The sequence below is a fragment of the Marmota monax genome, unplaced genomic scaffold, assembly GCF_021218885.2.
Source record: "Marmota monax isolate L192 unplaced genomic scaffold, Marmota_monax_Labrador192_F-V1.1 WCK01_AAM20220418_F8-fsc00131, whole genome shotgun sequence".
Taxonomy (NCBI): Eukaryota; Metazoa; Chordata; class Mammalia; order Rodentia; family Sciuridae; genus Marmota; species Marmota monax.
In genome coordinates, this window is record NW_026693141.1 from 5,068,039 (window position 1) to 5,088,701 (window position 20,663).

General features: G+C 38.2%; 1 protein-coding gene across 6 annotated transcripts in view; it reads right to left on the reverse strand.

Annotated features, from left to right (window-relative positions):
- Positions 1-20,663, reverse strand: part of Ahcyl2 (adenosylhomocysteinase like 2) — a 189,194-nt gene that overhangs the window by 46,447 nt on the left and 122,084 nt on the right. The window contains exons 1-3 of one of the 6 annotated variants that reach the window (XM_046455073.2): positions 15,749-15,922; positions 15,495-15,576; positions 7,760-7,868 (exon numbers count right to left, since the gene is read on the reverse strand). In XM_046455073.2, the coding sequence (XP_046311029.1) occupies positions 7,760-7,868; positions 15,495-15,551 (166 nt within the window). In that variant the 5' untranslated portion in view covers positions 15,552-15,576; positions 15,749-15,922. Of the gene's footprint in view, positions 1-7,759; positions 7,872-10,950; positions 11,080-15,494; positions 15,577-15,748; positions 15,923-20,663 lie in introns of those variants that run through there. The other 5 variants (XM_046455070.2, XM_046455074.2, XM_046455071.2 and 2 more) reach the window with 5 other exon arrangements.

Here is a 20,663-nt window from a genome sequence, read left to right on the forward strand (position 1 = left end):
CTCCTACTTTCCCTCCCTCTCTTTCTTGTACCAGGGATTGAACCCAGGGGCACTTGACCAACAAGTCAAATCCCCAACCCTTTTTATTTTATTTTTTTATTTTGAGACAAGGTTTTGCTAAGTTGCTAAATTGCTGATGCTGGCTTTGAACTTGTGATCTTCCTGCCTCAGCCTCCCAAGCCACTGGGATTTTTACAGGCATGTGCCAGTGTGCCCAGCTCTCCCTAATTCTAAGAATAAAATTGTTTACATCACCTCTCTATTCTATATGCTAGAGGGAAAAATAGAAGTATTTTACTTTCTTAACTTGGTCAACTGGTTATAATTAAATAAACCAATGTTTTTCTTTGAGCCAAAATGAATTTTTCAAAGTCCTTTATATAGAACTGCTGTCAGGTAAAAATCCAAAGCAGTAGTTGTTTAAATTGCACTAACATGTGAAAACAAAACAGCTGATAGACCCAGACCAAGAGAATGTGTTATTTTTGCAAAAATGGTGGAAAGATTATTCCTGAACTTAGAGTGACACTTACATGCATTTATATTTTGAACCTACTCATTTCTGCCACTATATTTAAAGTGGCACATTCAGGGACTTGGGAGAGCTCAGTGGTAAAGCAGTTGCATAGCATGTGCAAAGCTCTGGGTTCAACCTCCAGCACTGTGAAAAATAAATAAATCAATTAAATAAAATATAGATCAAGTTGCAGATGATTCCAATGTAGCTAGTGAAGTCTAAGTAGCCCATCCCCTAAGATCACAGGCTGGAGGTTTGGTTCAGAGGCAGAGCACTTGCCTAGCATGCTGGAGGCCCTGGGTTTTGTTCTTAGTACTGAAAAAAAAAAAAAAGATTGCACATTCATGAAAATAGTTGAGGTAACATTAAACTAATATTCTTTCTAGAAAAAAATTATAGAAAGCCAATACCTTAAGCCTGAATAAAGTTTCTAAAGTATTTGTAATTATCAGCATACTCTGAAATAGTCAAATTTCATTTAAAAAAAAAAAAAGGGAATAATTAGCTGGTTGCATTGGCACAGATTTGGAATCCCAGCTACTCAGGAGGATGAGGCAGGATAATTACAAGTTCAAGGCAGGCCTGAAGAACTTTGTGAGACCTTGTCTCAAAATAAAAAGTAAAAAGGGTTGGGAATATAGCTGAGAGGAAGAGTACCCTTTGGGTTCAATCCCCAGTACTAGGGGGAAAACAACAACAACAAAATGCATTAATAAGCTATTAGAGTATAAGATCCTAGATCTAGCTTTACCCCAATAGGTTAAGCAACTAATTTTCAATTTATCCAAATGTAAAATGGGGAGTATTAAGGAACCTCTTTCTCCTCATGCTCACCCTTTTCTCTAACTACTGCTAGAAAGATTCTATCAGTAAATGAGATAATACCCTTCAGTTTATATGTAGAAAAGCAATATAAAGTATGATGTAGCTTTACTATTAGATGTGTTTCTGTTTTATGAGTTCCCAGAATTAAAACAGTTTGATGAATCACTAACCACAATCTAAGCCACAGAACATGCATCTGTGCGTTCTGTGGCTTACACCTGATCTAGCTTTACTTCCTAGCAGCTGTAATACTGTAGGTTACTGCAAGAAGAGCAGTCAGAATTCTGGCTGGATTAATTCTATTAAACTACTTTAAGTCAAGCAATTCCTCTTGGGCCCAGTCTATTCATTTGGTAATGGAAGGAACAGTTGGGACCTGTGTGTCAGTCATTGTACAGCAGATTTCACCAATAAGATATGTGAAAAGCTATGACAGCAACCCAAATACAAACAAATAAAATTCTGTTGTTTGGAAGATATTTCAAACTTTATAAGCACCAATCATGAAGAAAGTGACTTCTGCTCATCTTTTACCAAATTAACTCACTGAAAAAACAGGATTTTTTTCCAGAAATTTGTTAAAGAACACTCTGACCTTCCAGGATTTTGTGTGTGTGTGTGTGTGTGTGTGTGTGTGTGTTATTGGCAACTTAACCAGGGGTGCTTGACCACCGAACTATACCTCCTGACCTTCTAAATTTTTATTTTCATGCAGAGTCTCACTAGGTTTCTGAGGCTGGCCTCAAACCTGTGATCCTCCTGCTTCTGTCTCCTGAGTTTCTGGGATTATAAGTGTATACCACTGTACCTGGCAAGAATGAGCTGATTTTGAAGAAGACTCTTTTGTTCTTTTGCTTTTATGAGGCTTTTTGCTTAGGGGAAGAATTTTGAGAAGTTTCTTCCTTATAAATGAATTTCAGAGATTAATATAGCCTTTTCCAACCTAGGTTCCCCTACAATTAAGTCCTAATGCTTTGAAGCATGCATTGTATATAATGAATTAACTTCTCTCCCACACATCTAGAAAGGTACTAGTTATATATCATCTTTTGTAGAATTAAGAAAGCAGCATATCAAATAATTTTCTATGTTCTATAAAAAATCAGATGAGGAACTTTGGTTGAGAAAGGCTGGTAGCAGTTCTTAAAAGAAAGCATGGCAAAATTGGGTGCGAGGATGGTTAGAAAGGGAGAGAAGGTCATTGCTTATTTAAACCTCCAAGTATCTTCAGCAAAACAAAAGCTTTGGATAGGAAGGTATCTTATTTTGATATGTCATAAACCTTCTTTTGGCTGCTTACATATATGTAATATATCATTTTACACCTAAACAAAGGTGTAAAATATAAGGCTTCTGGGGTTAAGGGTACAGCTCAGTGGCACAGTGCTTGCTTAGCAGGCACAACTCTGGGTTTAACCTACAGCAGAGGGGGAAAAACAAAGAAAACAAAATTCTCAGAATGCCTTTTAAAAATATTTATTTATCGACTTCCTTTTATGTATTAAACTTAGTTCTAAATGCTAGGAATACAGCAGTATAAAATAGATAAAAATCCCTGCTCCCATAAATCCATGATCAAATAGGTGGGAAAAGATAAAAATAAATTAATAAAATATATAGTATGGGACTGGGGTTGTGGCTCAGTGGTAGAATGTTCACCTAGCATGCATGAGGCACTGGGTTCAATCCTTAGCACCACATAGAAATAAAATAAAGATATTGTGTCCACCTAAAACTAAAAAATAAATATTAAAAAAAATATAGTAGGTCATATGATAATAAGTGCTATGAAGAAAAACAAAGGAAGAAAATATAGAGAGTGGGTGAGGTGATTGTACAACATTTACATATAATTAATTTTTTATTAAATTATTTATTTATTCTAATTTGTTATACACCATGGCAGAATGCAATTCATCTCATATTACACATATAGAGGATAATTTTTTTTTTAAATGTAAAGGGCACGAGGGAATAAGGTTTAAAGTCAAAGTTCTGTGTTTAAGTTCTTTTTTTCTTTTAATCTTTATTTTATTTATTTTTATGTGGTGCTGAGGCTCGAACCCAGCACCTCACATGTGCTAGGCAAGCACTTTACTGCTGAGCCACTACCCCAACCCCAGAGCACAATTTTTCAAGTCACTAATTGTACACTATATGATTAATTTTTAATTGACAAAATTTTATATATTGCATTTATTGGATACAACATGATGTTCTGAAAAAGTATATATTGTGGAATGCCTCAACAGAACTAATTAACATATGCCTCATCTCACAAGCTTGCTTTGTGGTAAGAACACTTAAAATTTACTTTCTTAGAAATTTTGAAGAACATAAGCCAGGCTGATGAGGCACAACTATAATCCCAGTGATTCAGGAAGCTGAGACAGTAAGATTGAAAGTTCAAGGCCAGCCTCAGCAATTTAGCAAGGCCCTAAACAACATAGTGAGACCCTGTTTCAAAAAATAAAAAGGGCTGTGGATGGCTCAGAGGTTAAGTACCCTTGGGTTCAATTCCTGGTACCTCCTTGCCCTCCACCCAAGAACATAACATAATAATACATTGTTATTAACCATGGTCACTATGATGTATAAAATTTTAAAAGAATAGCCAGGATAGGCCTGAATGTGAAGGTGATATTTGGTGAAGAACTGAAGGAGGCAAGATAGCCAGCCACTCATATATCTGGGGGGGAAAAAAACCAACTTTTTAGGCAGGAAACAAATGCAAAAGTTTTGAAGCAGGACAGTGACTGGCATTTTTCAAAATAATAATAAGGAGGTTGGCTACTATGGTTGGAGGGGACCGAACAATTATGGGAGGAGAGAGTTTTAGAGAAGTAGATATGATAAGAAACACAATGGGAAGCTGGATGGTATGGAGCCCTTTAAGCTATTGTAAGAACGTCAGGCCTTATATTTATTTTATTTTATTATTGTGCCGGGGATAGAACCCACAGCCTTGCATATGTTGGGCAAGAGCTATACCATGGAACTATACCCCATCCCCTAACCTGACATTTTAAAAGAACAAATTTGGCTCCATGTCAAATAGACTGAAGATGGGTAAAGAAGAAACTAAGAAACTCAGTTTTTAAGGTATGGGAGGTTTGAGATGTTTATAAAACATCTAAGTGAAAGGCTGAGCGGGCAGGTGAATATACAGTCATTGTGTAGGGGGTAGATTTTAGTAGGAGATAAAATGAGAGAATCAAACACCAATTGATTGAGTATTTAAAACTCTAAGACTGAATTCACTTAGGGAGAGAATATAAACAAAGAAGGGAAGAGGTCCAAGGATTAGTTTTGGGGGTTCTCCAATGTTGATTTCTGTAGTCATTTAAATTATAAAGCATGCTAAAAAGGGCCTCAAGTTCTTATTGATATGCATTTGCATATCTTCTCAAATTCAGAAAGCTGTGAGTAGATTCTATTATTGTTGGCTCACTTGATGGGCACAGAGCTCTTTCTGTACTACCTCATCTGTACCACTGGCTCAGTTATGAATGTGCCAGGATGTTTTCCAATATCACCTAATAAGGCAAACATGGATCAGAAACTAGAAATGGGGTCTATCCTAACTCCCAGTATAAGAATCAAGGCAGTATACCTCTTCCTTCAGATTTTGTTTACAAAGGGATTAACGACTGTGTGAAGAAAACAAAACCAAAACCAAAAATGAAGTAACAATGTGTGTGATGTAGCTGCTAAAAGAAAACATAATCTTAGATTTTATTTTTTCCCACACTTTTTATTAGTGCATTACAATTGTACATAATGATGGGATTTGTTGTTACATATTCATGCATGCACACAATTTGGTCAATATCATTCCCCATTAGGTTTCATTTTTAAAGCATTAAGTTTAAGGAGGTAATACTTCCTGTGGATTAGATCAATCACATCTGGAATATTATGGGCATAGATTCGCTTTTAAAACAGAAAATCTAGAATGCATCCAGATGAGCAGGTTACTGGGATGCCTCCTAACTCAAGCAATAAAAGATGCTGAGTTTTATTTCTAATTAAAATCTTTAAATTCCAGAAATTACTTAAGAGTTCATCAGACAATAAATAAATAAATGAAGCAAGGAGACACCCTATCATCTAAAATGTTCCCAAAGAGGCCAGATGGACATTTGCCAGAGATGCCACAGAAATAATTCACTGGATTGCTGAAATTGCATCTTTAAAATCTTTTTCATCTCCAGGATTTTTTTTTTTCTTTTTCTGGTGCTGGGGACTGAACCCAGGGCTTTGTGCATGCGAGGTAAGCACTCAACAACAGAGCTATATCCCCAGCTCCAGGATGTTTTCACTCCCTGTTCCCAAATTTAATATCCTTAAATGGGTATATTGACAACTTTTAAGCTATAAATATGGCAGTTTCATATAGTTCAATCTAAAAGGTCCAAGTTTAGAGAACTGGGGTTATAGCTCAGTGGTAGAGCACTTGCCTAGCACAGGTGAGGCACTGGGTTCAATCCTCAACACCATGTAAAAATAAATAAAATAATGGTATGTGTCCACCTATAACTAAAACAGATTTTATATATATAAAGGTCCAAGTTTATCAGGTTGACACCAGTTTAATATCATTCACCAATGATATTAGAAACCAAGGGTATCACCTACATTCTTTTAGGTACAGAGATATTTGGTAAGTACCCTCTCTGAACATAGGACTTGAATGAGAAGGCAGGCATTGGTTTCCTCTGCAGGAACACAGATAGATATGTGGATCTAGTTGTATAAGGAAGATACTATACTGCAGTTAAAAGTATCATTATTTATCATCCACCTTTTGCATATGTGTGTGGTGGGGAGCTTACTGGGGATTGAACTGAGGGGTATTCTACTACTGAGCTACCTCCCCAGCCCTTTTTATTTTGAGACAGGTTCTCAATAAATTGTCCAGGCTGCCCTTGAACTTGAAATCCTTATGCCTTAGCCTGCTGAGTAGCTGGGATCACAGGTGGGTGCCACCATGCATCACCATACCCAGCGTTAGCGTTGATCTTTAGATAATGTGCACATATTTTACAATTCCCATTTTCACATTTTTTATGGCTTCTAGAGTTATGTTAACCAGTTAATGAATTTTTCAACTGTTTATTTTAGTGCAGTAAGACAGTATGAAACTCTGTATTTTTCTATGAAAACTCATAGGCATTTATGTCACAGTTATTGTGGGAATACAGTAAAAAAGAAAAATTAAAAGTGTGGTCATGGGCTGGGGTTGTGGCTCAGTGGTAGAGCACTTGCCTAGCATGTGTGAGGCACTGGGTTCGATTCTCAGCACTACATATAAATAAATAAACAACAACAAAAAAAAAGTGTGTACATAAGGCCAGGTGCGGTGGCGCATGCCTGTAATCCCAGAGGCTCAGGAGGCTGAATCAGGAGGATCGCAAGTTCAAAGCCAGCCTCAGCAACATTGAGGTGCTAAACAACTCAGTGAGACCCTGTCTCTAAATAAAATACAAAATAGGGCTGGGAATGTGGCTCAGTGTTTGCCGGAGTTCAATCCCAGGTACCAAAAAAAAAAAAAAAGGTTGTAAATAACAATCTACTTAACCTTAAAGCTACAGCTTCCAAACAATCCTTCTTTAACTTTATGTAACAAATATTACTTTCCTATATATATGAAGAATAAAATTTCGAGTCATGATAAAATTTTTCTAATGAATATTACTATTTATAATGTGAAGAAGTAATAACTAAGGCAAACTCTCAGTTCCCTACCCCATTCTACCACAAAGCAAAAATAAAAGAGTCCCATACTAGATCAGACTCATACTGGGTACCACTACACAAATGGCCCTTACCTTCCAGGGTTCTATATAGTAATAGCTCATATGGCATTAAATCATAACTTGGCCCCAGAGCACATATACTTGAATTAATGCCGCTGCAAAGGAAGAAGTAACAAGAACTACAATGTCACAGCTCTGGAGAAAAGACAAAGGGCCCACTGCTTGAACTAGCTACAATGTTTTCATTGTTCATGGGAGTAACTGAGGTTTCCCCTTTAATTTGCAAGTACCAGATGGAAGGTTGGGAAACTTTTTTTTTCCCCCCAAAAGATGGAAAAAACAAAGTCTTTATACATGCTATTCAATGAAGGTCATCATCAGTGAACTGCATACTCCCATCCTTCGGAGTGGATCAAAGAACTTAATTTCCTTAGTGACCCTCTCTGCCTCTACTGGAAGAGAGGGCCTCTGTGAATTTCCACCCTGAATTCCCAAGGGAAATCCAAAGATTCCATCCCAAATTTTGGTTTAAATGTCGATTCTAAATATTTATTCAAGACACAGGCAACAGCAAGCACAGTTAGCCTTGGATAGGGGGGAAGGTCTGTTGTACACCTATTGGCCTTGATAGGTGGGTTCATGGCAGCTCAGTACTCACCTGAGCTATAGCTGTCAGTAGATGACTGAGAAATGGAACGAGAGAGAGAGCGACGTCCAATTTTGGTGGGACGCTTGTTGAATTCTTGCTTCTGGTCAGCAAACTGGATCTGCTAAGAAGAAGAATCCTAGTTATATAAAGAAAAAGAACCTCTATTTTGAGACAGCAATTCAAAGTTGTTGTTGTTATTATTACTCATTATTGTTTTACCTTCCCTGCACTTATCTGAAAATTTCAGAATATTCAGAATATTTCATTAAGCCGAATAGTGCATATTTGGAATATTAAGACTCTTTGGAGAAAAGAGTAATTTTTCACTCTTCACCTACTATATTTCTATTAAATTTAAATATTTGATCCACTCTATAACTATAATACTTTTTACAATGAAATTGTTACCAAAAAATGAAAAGGAGAAAAGAATGTTTTGTTTAAAATGAATTTTTAGTAAGTTGAGTCATATTTAGAAATCCCTTCTATAATTTCACTGAAAATTAAAGCTGAGAAGAATCTTAAAAGACTATCCATACATCTAAACCCTTCTATATTTCTAGATGAGAAAATTACCAAGATCCAGGTTTCAAGATTCTCAGGAAATTAATGGCACATCAAACTTTGAAAAAGGCTTTTTATCCAGACAGAACATTCTGGAACTGCACTGAAATCCTGGACATGCCACTCATTAAGCTGTGTGATATTGGCCAAGATGTTTTTCTCTTTTTCCCATAAATACAACAGACATAAAAGTACTCACCTCACAGGTTTTAGACAAAATTAAATGAGACAATGCATGTAAACTGAAACAGCATGAGATTCAATAAATCCACGCTATACCCCCACTTCTACATTTCAGTATTCTTTTCACTCCCTTGTGGGTAGATATTTTAATTTAGACTTTCTAAAATATATTAGTTAGCTATACCAACTAGTAAATAAACATTTATTATTTTTAGTGTTTGGTATCATAAAGTACCTAAAAGCCACAAACTTGATCATTTATTAACTGTAACATAACAGATGTAGAAACAGTGGATAATTGAGCTGAATATACATAAACCCCACATCATAATCTGTAGGATGCAATTGGAAAATATCTGACAATGACTTTCTTACAAAAATTTTAATCTCTATCTCTGACAATTGAGCTGATACTTTTTAATACTTCACAAATCAAAGCTACATCATTTATTCATTTAATAACCTTTTTTCCCCCTACCAAGTGTTTACATAATTACTCAGATTCTTCTGGACCAAAGGTGGCACTGAGGAAGGTCTACTGAAAAGAATCAAAGATCTGACAACTGAGTCTCCCTTTAATGATGGAAAGATGGACCCCTGATGAGCAGAACAGATACAGTATAATAGAATGAAAGCAGCAACTGACGACTATACTTCCTGTAGTTAGAGGTAACTATTGAGTCATTTAAGTATTGAGATAGAGGGGGCCAGCGCCAAGCCAAATTGAATTAGCTTAGCATTCATTGCCTCTGTAGGGGAATTCATAGCATTTCCATAGCGATAACAACAAATAAAACCTTCAAATTGTTTTCGGCAATGGGAAAATGCATTGTATTAGATGCTTGTTGCAAAATGAAAAATGACAAATTTGATTATTTTGCTAAAGTAGCAATTTATTCTAAAAGGACAAAGTACTCTATGTACTCCCAAGGAATGTACATAAATTTCATGTACTTCTAGCACAGCACTAAGCACACTGAATGTAACTATCTACCTACCTACCTGTATTCTCTATAAATTATGGATTCCACAAAGGCAGGGGCTGGGTATCTTATTCACCCTTATATCCTCTGGCACTCTTCACTGTCTGTACTTGGTTGAATATTGAGTAAACATAACAAGCAAAGGCCAAGTCTAGAGTTAAAGTAATTTTTAAGGGCAAAAGCTGGGAAGGGGAAGAGGGAGGATGGGAAGCTGTGGACAGCAGTCAGGTTCAAAACTCTGGTGTCCATTTCACCAATCTCATTCATGAGAGTAATAGTCTTTATTCTTTTTTAGAGGCCCATCTAGGAAAAGGAATAATTGATTTTTGCAAAGCCCAAGCTAAGTCACTAACTCAGCTGTGTTCCCTTAAAAAAAATAAAATAATAAGAAATAGCCGGTGTGGTGGCACACTCCTGTAATCCTCAGTGACACAGGAGGCTGAGGCAGGAGGACTGAAAGTTCCAGGTCACCCTGGGCAACTTAGTAGACCGTGTCTCAAAAAATAAATAAATAAAATAAAATAAAATAAAAGGGCTGGAGATGTAGTTCAGTGGTAGAACTGGTAGTTCCCTGGGTTCAATCCCCCAGTACAACAACAAAAAAGAATAATAGCAGAGAAACCATGCCCAGATATGCAACATGATTGCCCATCCCAACCACAGACCTGCACACATACCTAAGAGCAAGTGCACGCGTGCACACACACAACCCACTAGAGGGGGTCAGTCACTTTCATTCTCAGGATTTGTAGGACTGGGCTAAGTACACAACTGTTTACCCCAGTAACACTAAGCCATACGGCCATCTCATAACAGTTTCCCTAAACTGAGTTCCCGTCTCTTCGTCTTTACATTCAGAGTAACCCCTTCACCCAACAGCAAGTTTAGGATGTCTTTTGCGCTGAAGAATAGGCTTTGTAGGTTTTATGCATTTAGAACACAGGGTTCTTGCTTACTGATTAGATATTGAATTCAAATTCTTCAAAGACAGAATAATATTAGAAACTAACCACTTATATATTGTTAAATTATACAATTTTCTCAAGAAATAGATGTTTATCTTTTGCTGATAACCAGAACACATGAGTTCAGTAGGTCACACCTGATGCGTGCCCCTCTTCAATGGTTAAGCACCATTATATTCCTCACTCAACAGTCCATTTTGTTATACAATCATCTATCTGCCCACCCCAGGTGTAGTACTTTGGTAGATTTTACCCCTGACTTTCTTACCTCATCTGAAACCAGAGTCCTTTCAGGTAAGCCTCCTTTTTCATCTTGGAGAACACTGCCTAATTCCAACAGGCAGCAAGGCAAGGGAGGGAAAAGGTTGTTAAGAAAGAGGTAGCTCACTGTTCAACGGAGGGACAAAAGCAGGACAGGAGGAGAAGGAAAGTAGAAGCAGCTAGCCTTGGACAGTAAGTAATAGCTACAGGAGCAGCAAACTGGTAAATAAAAGCTTAGCCTCACCTGGGCTTTAATCCCAGAGTTGCCATTGACAATATATTTCTTCTTGCTGCTCAGCATAGTGAAATTACCAGCCCCACTGCCACCTCTTTGGTTCAGGGACCCTTGTGGCCAGGCCTTTAAACTTTCCTCATCAGCAATTCTGTTGGCTCTGGTTCCAGCTAGCTTTTTTTTTTTTTTTTTTTTTGGTGTGGGGGTGCTAACCTTCCTTGGAATCCCTGAAGCAGCTCCAATACCCCGTCAGCATTACACCCCCAATATAATAAGGCAGTTCTGTTAGTGGCTCATCAGCCATTTCTAATTCTGTTAACTGTTTTAGCTGTTTTGCTTTTATTATTATTTTTTCCTGAACACCTAATTACAAGGATCCTTTGACCTCTAAACCTTAACAACTCCTTTGACAAGGCCCAACTTGCACGTGTATAACAATAGCTTATTTATATAACCTGTGTGCTTTTTTTGCCTGCTATAATTAACTTGCTAATTAGGTTCTTTTTTAACCTTACCTCCTCCTTTTCCATGTCAGATGATTTTAGTTAACCTAGTCTCATTAGAAAAAAATTAACTACAGAGACACTAAAACAATGAGGGAATTTATTGAGAGTAAGGGAAAAAAAAAAATTAATGGTGCCAAGTGCTCAGCGGCCCCTATTCTGCACTCTGTCTTTGGATTAGCCAAACAGGGGACACTGGTTTCAGTTCTATCACCAAGGAAATCAACTTTCTCATTCCATTTATTTACATTTAATTGTGTATCCTCATGTTTCAACATTTAGTTTCTGGTCCCATCTCAAGATTGTTGCTGATTTGGCACTGGGTGGCCCAATTTGCTTTTTTTCCAAAAAAAAAAAAAGTGTGTTTCCTGGAAGGTGTGACTACAAAGGAGAATTTCTGATCTCAACTCCTCAGAATCACAACCACCTTATTACATGCCAAATAAAGACTCAAACAGGAAAAGAAGCACATTGTTTATTTGATTCTGAATGGGACCCAGTGAATAAATAGGAAAGCTACACTGATTGTTGCAGAGATACAGGTGGGGAGAAGGAGAAGGAGAGGGAAAGCTTCCACTTGAGGAGACCCTGTCTCAAAAAACAAAAAAATGAGTCAGGGTGGTGGCTCATGCCTGTAATTCCAGAAACTCAAGAGGCTGAGGCAGGAGAATTACAAGTTCCAGGCCAGCCTCAGCAAATAAGAATCTGTCTCAAACTAAAAAATGTAGCTCAGTGGTAAAGTGCCCCTGGATTCAATCCCCAACACCAAAAGGAAAACCAGATACTTGGGGAGAACAGAAGATCTATTTACCCTGCAGAGGATCAGGCTAAAAGAAACAATGAGTTTCTTTTTAAATACATAGCTGTATCTTAATATCTGTAATGCTCATTTATAAATTAGGGGAAATAATACTTATTTCACCTAACTTCAAATGTATGCTAAAACACAATAAAATAAGGTAATATAAGAAGGTTTTGAAGACCACATGATATCTAAGTCTAAAATATAAATATTTCTATTCTCTAAGGACCAAGGTTTTTAACTTAGAATCTATAGATGTCTAGAATCCCCTAAAAGAGTATGCAAAATTTGTGGTTTCCTTGGGAGAGAGACTGCAGTTTCATCAGTTTCTCTAACGAGTCCCTGCTGTAAGTACTGATCCTGACTGAGGGCTGTAGTCAAGCTACCACTACCACCAATTACCAGATACCTTAATGGTTTTTGTCTTGCTTCCTAAGTAGAAACGGTTCAAATATTCTTCAAGACTTCTTTCCTTTTCAAGCTAAATGAGCAATTTTGCCTACAAAAGGGATTCCTTCTAGCGGAAAGAATAGTGAGCTGGCTCTGTACTCAAGAAAGTCTCAACCAGATTTCACATGGAAAAGTACTAAGCACTACAGACAGACTCGGTGGGAGGAGAAAAATATTAAAATGTAAACACATAAAAAAAAAAAAAGGTTTGTTGCTGACCTCTATGTACATAAGACAAGGTATTTTACCTGACATAGGAACTAAAGATTTCTGGAGGAAGTAAAACATATTAATAAAGACAATGTTTGGAAGGACTACATTTCCCAACATTTCAGGAGTAAAATTGCTGAACAAAGCTAAGAAAATCCTTCACGTGAAAATAGCTGAGGAGCAGAGAAGCTCCAGCAGTTTTCCGGTGGCTGATGGAATATCACCTCAAAGGTCTACTTTGTCAGTTCTTAAGTTTGGGGTTCTTCACGCTTCATCCTTGCCTGTATTCCTGCTGGGAATCTGATGTGAGTACCATCAGCTGCTGTGTGTGGACTTGAGCAAGTCCCTTTTTGCTGGTGATTATTATTATTTTTTAAAATATATTTATTTTTTAAGTTTTAGGTGGACACAATATCTTTATTTTACATTTATGAAGGTGCTAAGGATCAAACCCAGTGCCTCATGCATGCTAGGCGAGCGCTCTGAGCACTCAAGCCCAGCCCTTGCTGGTGATTATTATCAAAGGGAGGTGCTGAGATTCACCTCTCCTGAATGTTCCTCCTGAAAGGAGGTTCTGGAGGTTTCTGCGTTTCCTCTGGTGGTGGGATCGCCTCTGAGGGAAGTTTATTACACTAATGTGTGGTCTGGGATGTAAGTCAGACTGACTTGTGTTAAAACTTTCTTAACTTGATGTTTTGGCCAAACAGAAGAGTTGGCTCCAGAGTTTTCTCTTGGGGATTAAAAGACACTAGGACAGTTCACAGATAAAGTCTGGAATCTACAGGTAATACACTCAAAGGTTTTCTGCCAGGCAGCCCAAGGAAGCACTTTCAGAACAGGTCAGAAGTTAATGACTTATGCAGTATCTAAAAGAAAGCCTCAAAAGGCTTTGGTAAAGAAAAGATAGCAAATGAAACATCTGCATTACTGACAACAAGCCCCTCCCTACTGCTTCTCATTCTTGTTCAAAAACTACTGATCAAAGGTATCTTCCTGGTTTTGGGGACAGAAGGGACAAAAAATTGATAAATGAGAGAAATTAAAAAAATAAAAAGAGTACAGCTATGCTTTATTTTAAAATGTTCTCTAAAAACTAGGAAGACCCAGGTCATATCCTTTAAGCAACAGTCATAATTCTTTTAGGGCAGTTTTCCTGTTCCTGTAAATAGAATAGTAAATGGACAAAAGTGCAGGAAAAACTCCTCTCGAGGGCAAGTGTCAGCAGGTAAAACGGTGAGGACTATTCTTTACAGCCATATGAGTTAGTATAAAGTTTTTATTGATTCTGAATTGGCACACTTATGTTCAGCAAAATTCTTCTGTAATATTCCTTTATAGAAATAGTTCAATAGTTTAATATCTTATTGTGGTCCCTCCTCTAAGAAAATCAAATTTCTTGCTCCCCCTTCTGGTTATTGATAATGGTCTAAAGATTAAAAAAATGACCAAAACAAAAACAAACAAAACGGTAAAAAAACAAAACACAAAAACAAAAAACTGGTTACCAGAATTGGGTACAACAGAGCATGCCTGTAATCCCAACCACTTGGGAGGCTGAGGCAGGAAGATCTCAAGTTCAAAGCCAGCCTCAGCTATTTAGGTCCTAAGCAACTTAGTGAGAGCCTGTCCCCCCCCCCCCAAAAAAAAAGACAAAAAATAAAAAACAACTGGGGATATAACTCAATGGTAAAGCACCCCTGGGTTCAATGGCGGGGGGGTGGGGCACAGAGATAAGGATAACAGCATCAGTTCCCCTGTTGGCCTCTGTTAGGTTTACTACATATTCAGTCTCATTGTCAATGGTTATTCTTCAAGTCCATAATTCCATAAGCACTTAAACTCTGAATATGTTGTAGAGAGTCTAACCATTTACCATAGAAAAATACATATATAGGATGCAAGAAATCAGACTAAATGTAGAGAAAACCAGTTAGGAACATACAAAATTTTTAGTAAAAGTTGTAATTGAATCCAGAAGATTAGATTTTATGTGCTATTTTTTATCAACAAGTAAATCTTTGTAAGCACTCTATTTAAACTATCAGGCAAATACAATATTTTGAAGAACTGTACCAAGAGAAGTATAATTCCTGCCTTGTAGAAATACACATATAAAAATAGCTGGAGAAGGGTTTTGACTGCAAAAAAATAGGAAGGGAAGAAATGTTTTAAATCTTTTCAGACACTTGAGAGAGCACCAATTTTATAAGGGCTGCATTTTTTTTTGCCCTCCCTTGCTACTCATTTTCTTTATCCCCATAAGAAATTAAGCATCAGAAGCAATCACAGAACAACAGGACCCATGCAGTAGGCCAGCAGCAACAGCGGGCCAGCCCCCGCCCACCATGGAGACAGCTAACAATCCATGTGGTCTCTGGCCAGGAGGCTCTCAACCTTCCTTTCCTAGCTTCACTAGTAATTAAGAAACAGGGGTGAACCAGTGCATAGGAACTAATCAGAAGTTAGAACAATAACTGTTTTCCCAACTACAGATCTTGACGGAGCTTCTTACAAGTGTTACTGTCACCTGTCAGAAAAGGTTGTCTTTCATTATAAAGAAACAGAAGGAAAAACAAAGCAACCAAACTCACCATCCACTCGGGCATGTGAAAAGCTGAGGTACCCTCATTACCGTCCCACTTCTCCATTGTGCAGGCTTGGGTAAGATATGTCCTGAAGCAAAAGGGAAAGCTGGTTTGGAAATGCCAGGGTTATCTGAGGGCCCCAAAGCAGACCCAAACCTGGTGATTCAGAAGGTCACTGACCAGGAGAAACCGCATCCCCTTTCACAGAGGCCTCCTATTCAAATCAAAATCTTTAGTCAACTGCCTAACAAATCCCTTACCAGCCAGCTTCAAAGCCTTCTGCTTCGGATTCAAAACCAGAGCGGTGCAAAGTTCTGCACCCTGGCACTGTACTTCCTTCAGGGCACTCTGTTTAGTGCTACCCAAACACTCTACCCCACCTCCCCAGTGGGGACTTTCTGCAGCAACAAACTGTCTTCCTTCTTCCCTGTGTATAAGGCACTGGTTAATTTTCTCCCGCCCCTAAGGACACGTCACTAGAGGTGCTGATACCAAGATCAATACAGATCGAGGTCAAGAAGGCGCTCCCATTTCTCAAGAGCTGCTAGATTTGAATCAGTACAGTAAACAGGCGTTTCCTTGAAATCAGAGTTCCTTATGGCTTTCAAGTTCAAATAGCTATGCAAAAGCTCCCCACCTGCTCCCACTAGGGGTCTGGCACCATGCTCTGGCGTATCTCAAGTTAAATTCTTACTTCATGGGAAATTCAGATGGAGGCAGGGAAGACATTTTTGCAAAATCAAAACTTCTTAGAGGGCCTGAAGAAAGTTCTGGGGCCACTACTCCCTCTGCTGGCTCCCTGTACAATGTACACAAAGGTCTAAGAGCCTAGAGCTATAGAAACAGCATGGTGCTGCTACAGCAAGGTCAGTGAGGAGCCACCACAGCATGGGTTTGTTTACAGGAGGGCCAGGTTCCCAGCCAAGATTCATGCTAGTTTTTATTCACGGTTCTGTTATCAGGAAGAAACAGGATGCCAACCTGATAGCCCTAGAACTATTTATTACCTTAAAGGATCTCAGAAGTTCCTTCCACTTTGTGTCTTCACACCAGCTCCTTCCTCTCTAAATATCTCAGAAGTTGGGAAATAAGATATAACTAATAAAAAGGTGATTCGACTCTATTCCCAAGTATATTATCCAATAAGAGTGGTAGAGCACTTGCCTTGCATGCTCAAGGCCCTGGGTTTGATCCCCAATGCCATACACACACATATACACACACATGGAAAAATCCTACCATAGATTTCAGACACAAGGGAGCCCAAGAAGACAAAACAAGACAGGCCTGCTTTGGCTCTATGAGCACCAGAGAGTCTTGTGTAATTCCCATTGCAGATGACAATTTCTTTGGAGCTGAGAGTCATAATGTCATAATTATGATTTTAGGTTCATTCCCTTTTAGGGCTATCACTGGTTAAGAGAATAGCTCTTTGGATATGGAATGGAAGGGAGGACAGTAATATCTAGGCTCTGAAGAGGTATTAAAAGATGCCAGAGAGGGAAGAATTCAAATGACTGATGAGAGGTATAAATTACAGAGAAAGGCAAGTGAAAACAGAACAGGACTGTTGGACCAGGTACACACACAGGTGTCAGGGATTAGAGATTACAGGGAGCGTAGAGAGCAGGTGCAGTAAGAAGAGAAAACAGCAGAGATAGAAGTAAGGAAGCTGTGGTAACAAATCTCTTGAGTGAAGCAACCACAGTAATGTCAAGATACAGAAGGCTGATGAGAGCCAGGTGCAATGGTGCACACCTATAATCCTCGTGGCCTGGTAGGCTGAGGCAGGAAAATTGCCAAGTTTGAGGCCAGACTGGGCAATTTAGTGAGAACTTGTCTCAAAATAAAAAAATAAAAAAGGCTGGGGATCTAGCTCAATGGTAGAGCATCCCTGGGTTCAATCCCAAGTATTAAGCAAAAACAAAAACAATTAAACCATCCAACAAAACAACAACAACAACAACAACAACAAAAAAAAAACAGCAGGCTGATGAGATGCACAGGATAAAGCCTGCTGAGGTCAGCGTGTCAACTTTGATGGAGTCTTAGCTCTCAGCAACTTCCAGTAATTGTCCTCAGGTCTTCCTTTAAATCCAAACTTCTTCAAATGAAAAGTCACATCTGATACCCAATTTCCAACGGTGTACTTCCTCTGTACTTTAAATGCAACATGTCTAAAATCAAAATTATTCCTCCATCTTTCCTTCCATTTTTCACTTTTCTATTTATGCTAATGATGCCATTGCTCCCTCAATCAGATATGAAACCTCAGTCCTCTTTGATTTTCCTCTTTCCCCATGACCCTAATCATTGCCAATTATTCTGAGCCTTCCTCCTCCAAGACTTTCTGCTATCCCTCTCTGTTCATTTCCACTGCCTCCTAAAAAGGATTCTAAAAATCCTTTCCGAGATGATCTTTCACTACATACCACTCTAAATATACTCTATCCTCCAGGATTACTTGCTATTTCCTGAGAGTAAAGACTATACAGTATGACAGCCATGAGCACAGGTTCTGGAATGACAGACTTGGGTTAGAATCCTGTGCTGCTACTTATTTAATCTCTCTATCCCTCCAGTTTTCTAATCTGTATGGTGGAAATAACTATAGTCATCTCACAAGACTGATGCAACGATTTAAGTAGGCTACATTAAGGACTTAATGATATCTCTTAATTTTATCATTCCTATGCTGTCCTTCACCACCTCAATGGATGTTCCAATGCTACTTTCTCAAATAAAAATGCATTGGTTTCTGTCTTCATATCCATCATCTTTGCTTATTCATATTCTCCAAGGTTCACCTGAAATGACAGCTCTACTATGAAACCTGACCTTAAAAATAGGATAATAGGATACAGCTTTCTGTATCTTGACATGACTCTGGTGTTTTGCTCAAGAGCTCCTTTGTGACCACAGCTTCCTTACTTCCACATTTGCTGTTTTCTCTTCCTGCTGCACCTCTAACACTGTTCTTTGGCTACATCATTATTCTTACCCTTCCTCATATCACAGTCACTGTGAACAGGTATTTATCTCTTGCCTGACTCCAGGCTCTTCAGGGGCATAGCAACTTCACTTTGCTTACAGTGCCTGACACAATAGAAGCTTAAGAAATGATCAACCATGTTTTAAAATTTCGTATACTTTGTACTCTGGGGCACCCTGCATAACTCAACATATTCAATATGTTTATTTTATAGGCTCTGCAATGTGATTTTATGTTTATATAGCTAGTTACATTACTGACCACAGGTATGACTTATTTGATGGTTAGTCCAGGGTAGGGTTTTAATCCTTAATTATAACACTATTTCTGTAGTAACATATAATCCATTTTCCATTGCTTGATCTACATCATAATGCTTCTAAGAACATATCAAATCCAAAGTCTATGTTACTGCTAATGTGGAGCCCAATCCTTAAAATAATATATTTCAGTAATCAGCAAATTACTACATATTGGTAATCTCATATTCTCTATATACTGATTTGTAAAGTATTATAGAAAATGGTTGCTTTCATGGTAGTATTAAATCCTGGAAGAAAGTGGCTTCTAAAGAAACCAGGATTAGGAATTAAAAAATAAGCACAATTAAAATATATCACTTTATGTGCTGGGACTGTGGCTCAGCCGTAGCGCACTTGCCTTGTATGTGTGAAGCACTGGGTTCGATTCTCAGCACCATGGATAAATAAATAAAATAAAGATCTAGGGCTGTGGAGGTGGCTCAAGCGGTAACGCGCTCGCCTGGCATGCGCAGGCCGCTGGGTTCGATCCTCAGCACCACATAAAAATAAAATAAAGATGTTGTGTCCACTGAAAACTAAAAAATAAATATTAAAAAATTCTCTCTCTCTCTTTAAAAAAAAAAGATCTATCAACAACTAAAGGAAAAAAATATCACTTTGGTAGGCTAAGCTAAATGTTAACTTAATTGCATTTTTTTTTTTCAGTATAGGTTTCAACTAAAATACACTTCATTTGAAAGCTGCAACCTCACTACATCTTTCTGTACTGATTCTGAAATGAACATAAAATATCAGCGGTTACATTTGAGAACTGAAGGTCCATTTACTGACAGGGACTGAGTAAGGCATGAGGTCTAGACATAAGTGCTAGTTATAAACTTGCTTCCAATACAATTTCTTTTTTTGGTTGTTTTTGTAGGGCTGGAGATCAAACCCAGGGCTTCATGCAGGCTAGACAAACACTCTACCATTGCCCCCCGCCCTCCACCTCCAGTAAAACTCCATTTACCATAATGTGCCCTACAAGACATACCTACAGCCAGAGCAAGAGTGAGACCAGTGCATGAGATTATAACACCTTAAATGATTAAAGGAGGAGTTAGTAATTTCAACAAAAAAGTTGTACTAACTATACCAGCCTCTACAACCTTTTGCTTTGCAAAAATTGTCTGGGTGAGTGAGCAGCTCAGAAGAATGTCATTTTAACTCCAAAACCAGCTCAAAGTCCTGTATGCCAGCAGTTCCTACCAATGGTGACTTGAGAGTGGGATCATCATTGAGAGTGTGTCAGATGATCCAAAGTCAGAGTGAGTACATGCTCAGAACTGAAGGAGAAAGCACGAAAATCTACTATTTCCAGAAGTCAAAGATAGAAAAAGAACCAGGCAGTGAAGAAGTTACTAACACAGTAGAACAGTTTTAAATGAAAGGTGATGAATCTGGATCCTAGGGAGTCATAAGGCACAATGCAAAGAATACAAGAATGTAATCCTGTCCTCTATTCCTGGCTTGTCACTAATGGTTTTATTAGACTTTGGCAAGTCACCTGACTACTCTCTTCTTTGGTTTCCTCACTATAAGTGAGAGGGAGGGGAGAGGCTGAACTGGAAGGTTAGAACTGGTTCTTTCCAGTCCTAACATTTAATATTTCTAATCCATCTATTTTCTCTCAGGCCATAAGAAATGATAGTAACCATTCTTTAGTCACCCAAGTTACAGCTTATTACAGAGGCCAAAGTTTCTAACCTAGCTGGCTGGAATTGCCAGCTAGGCCTCAAATCTCCCTACCCCCTTCAACTAGGCATCTTACCTCTCAGTTCCTCACTGATTAAAAGACTCACACACTTTAGGCACATTAGACTCAGCATGGATCTTTACCAGTAAAGACCACAGGCTTAAAGTTTGATAGACTGGTTTGAA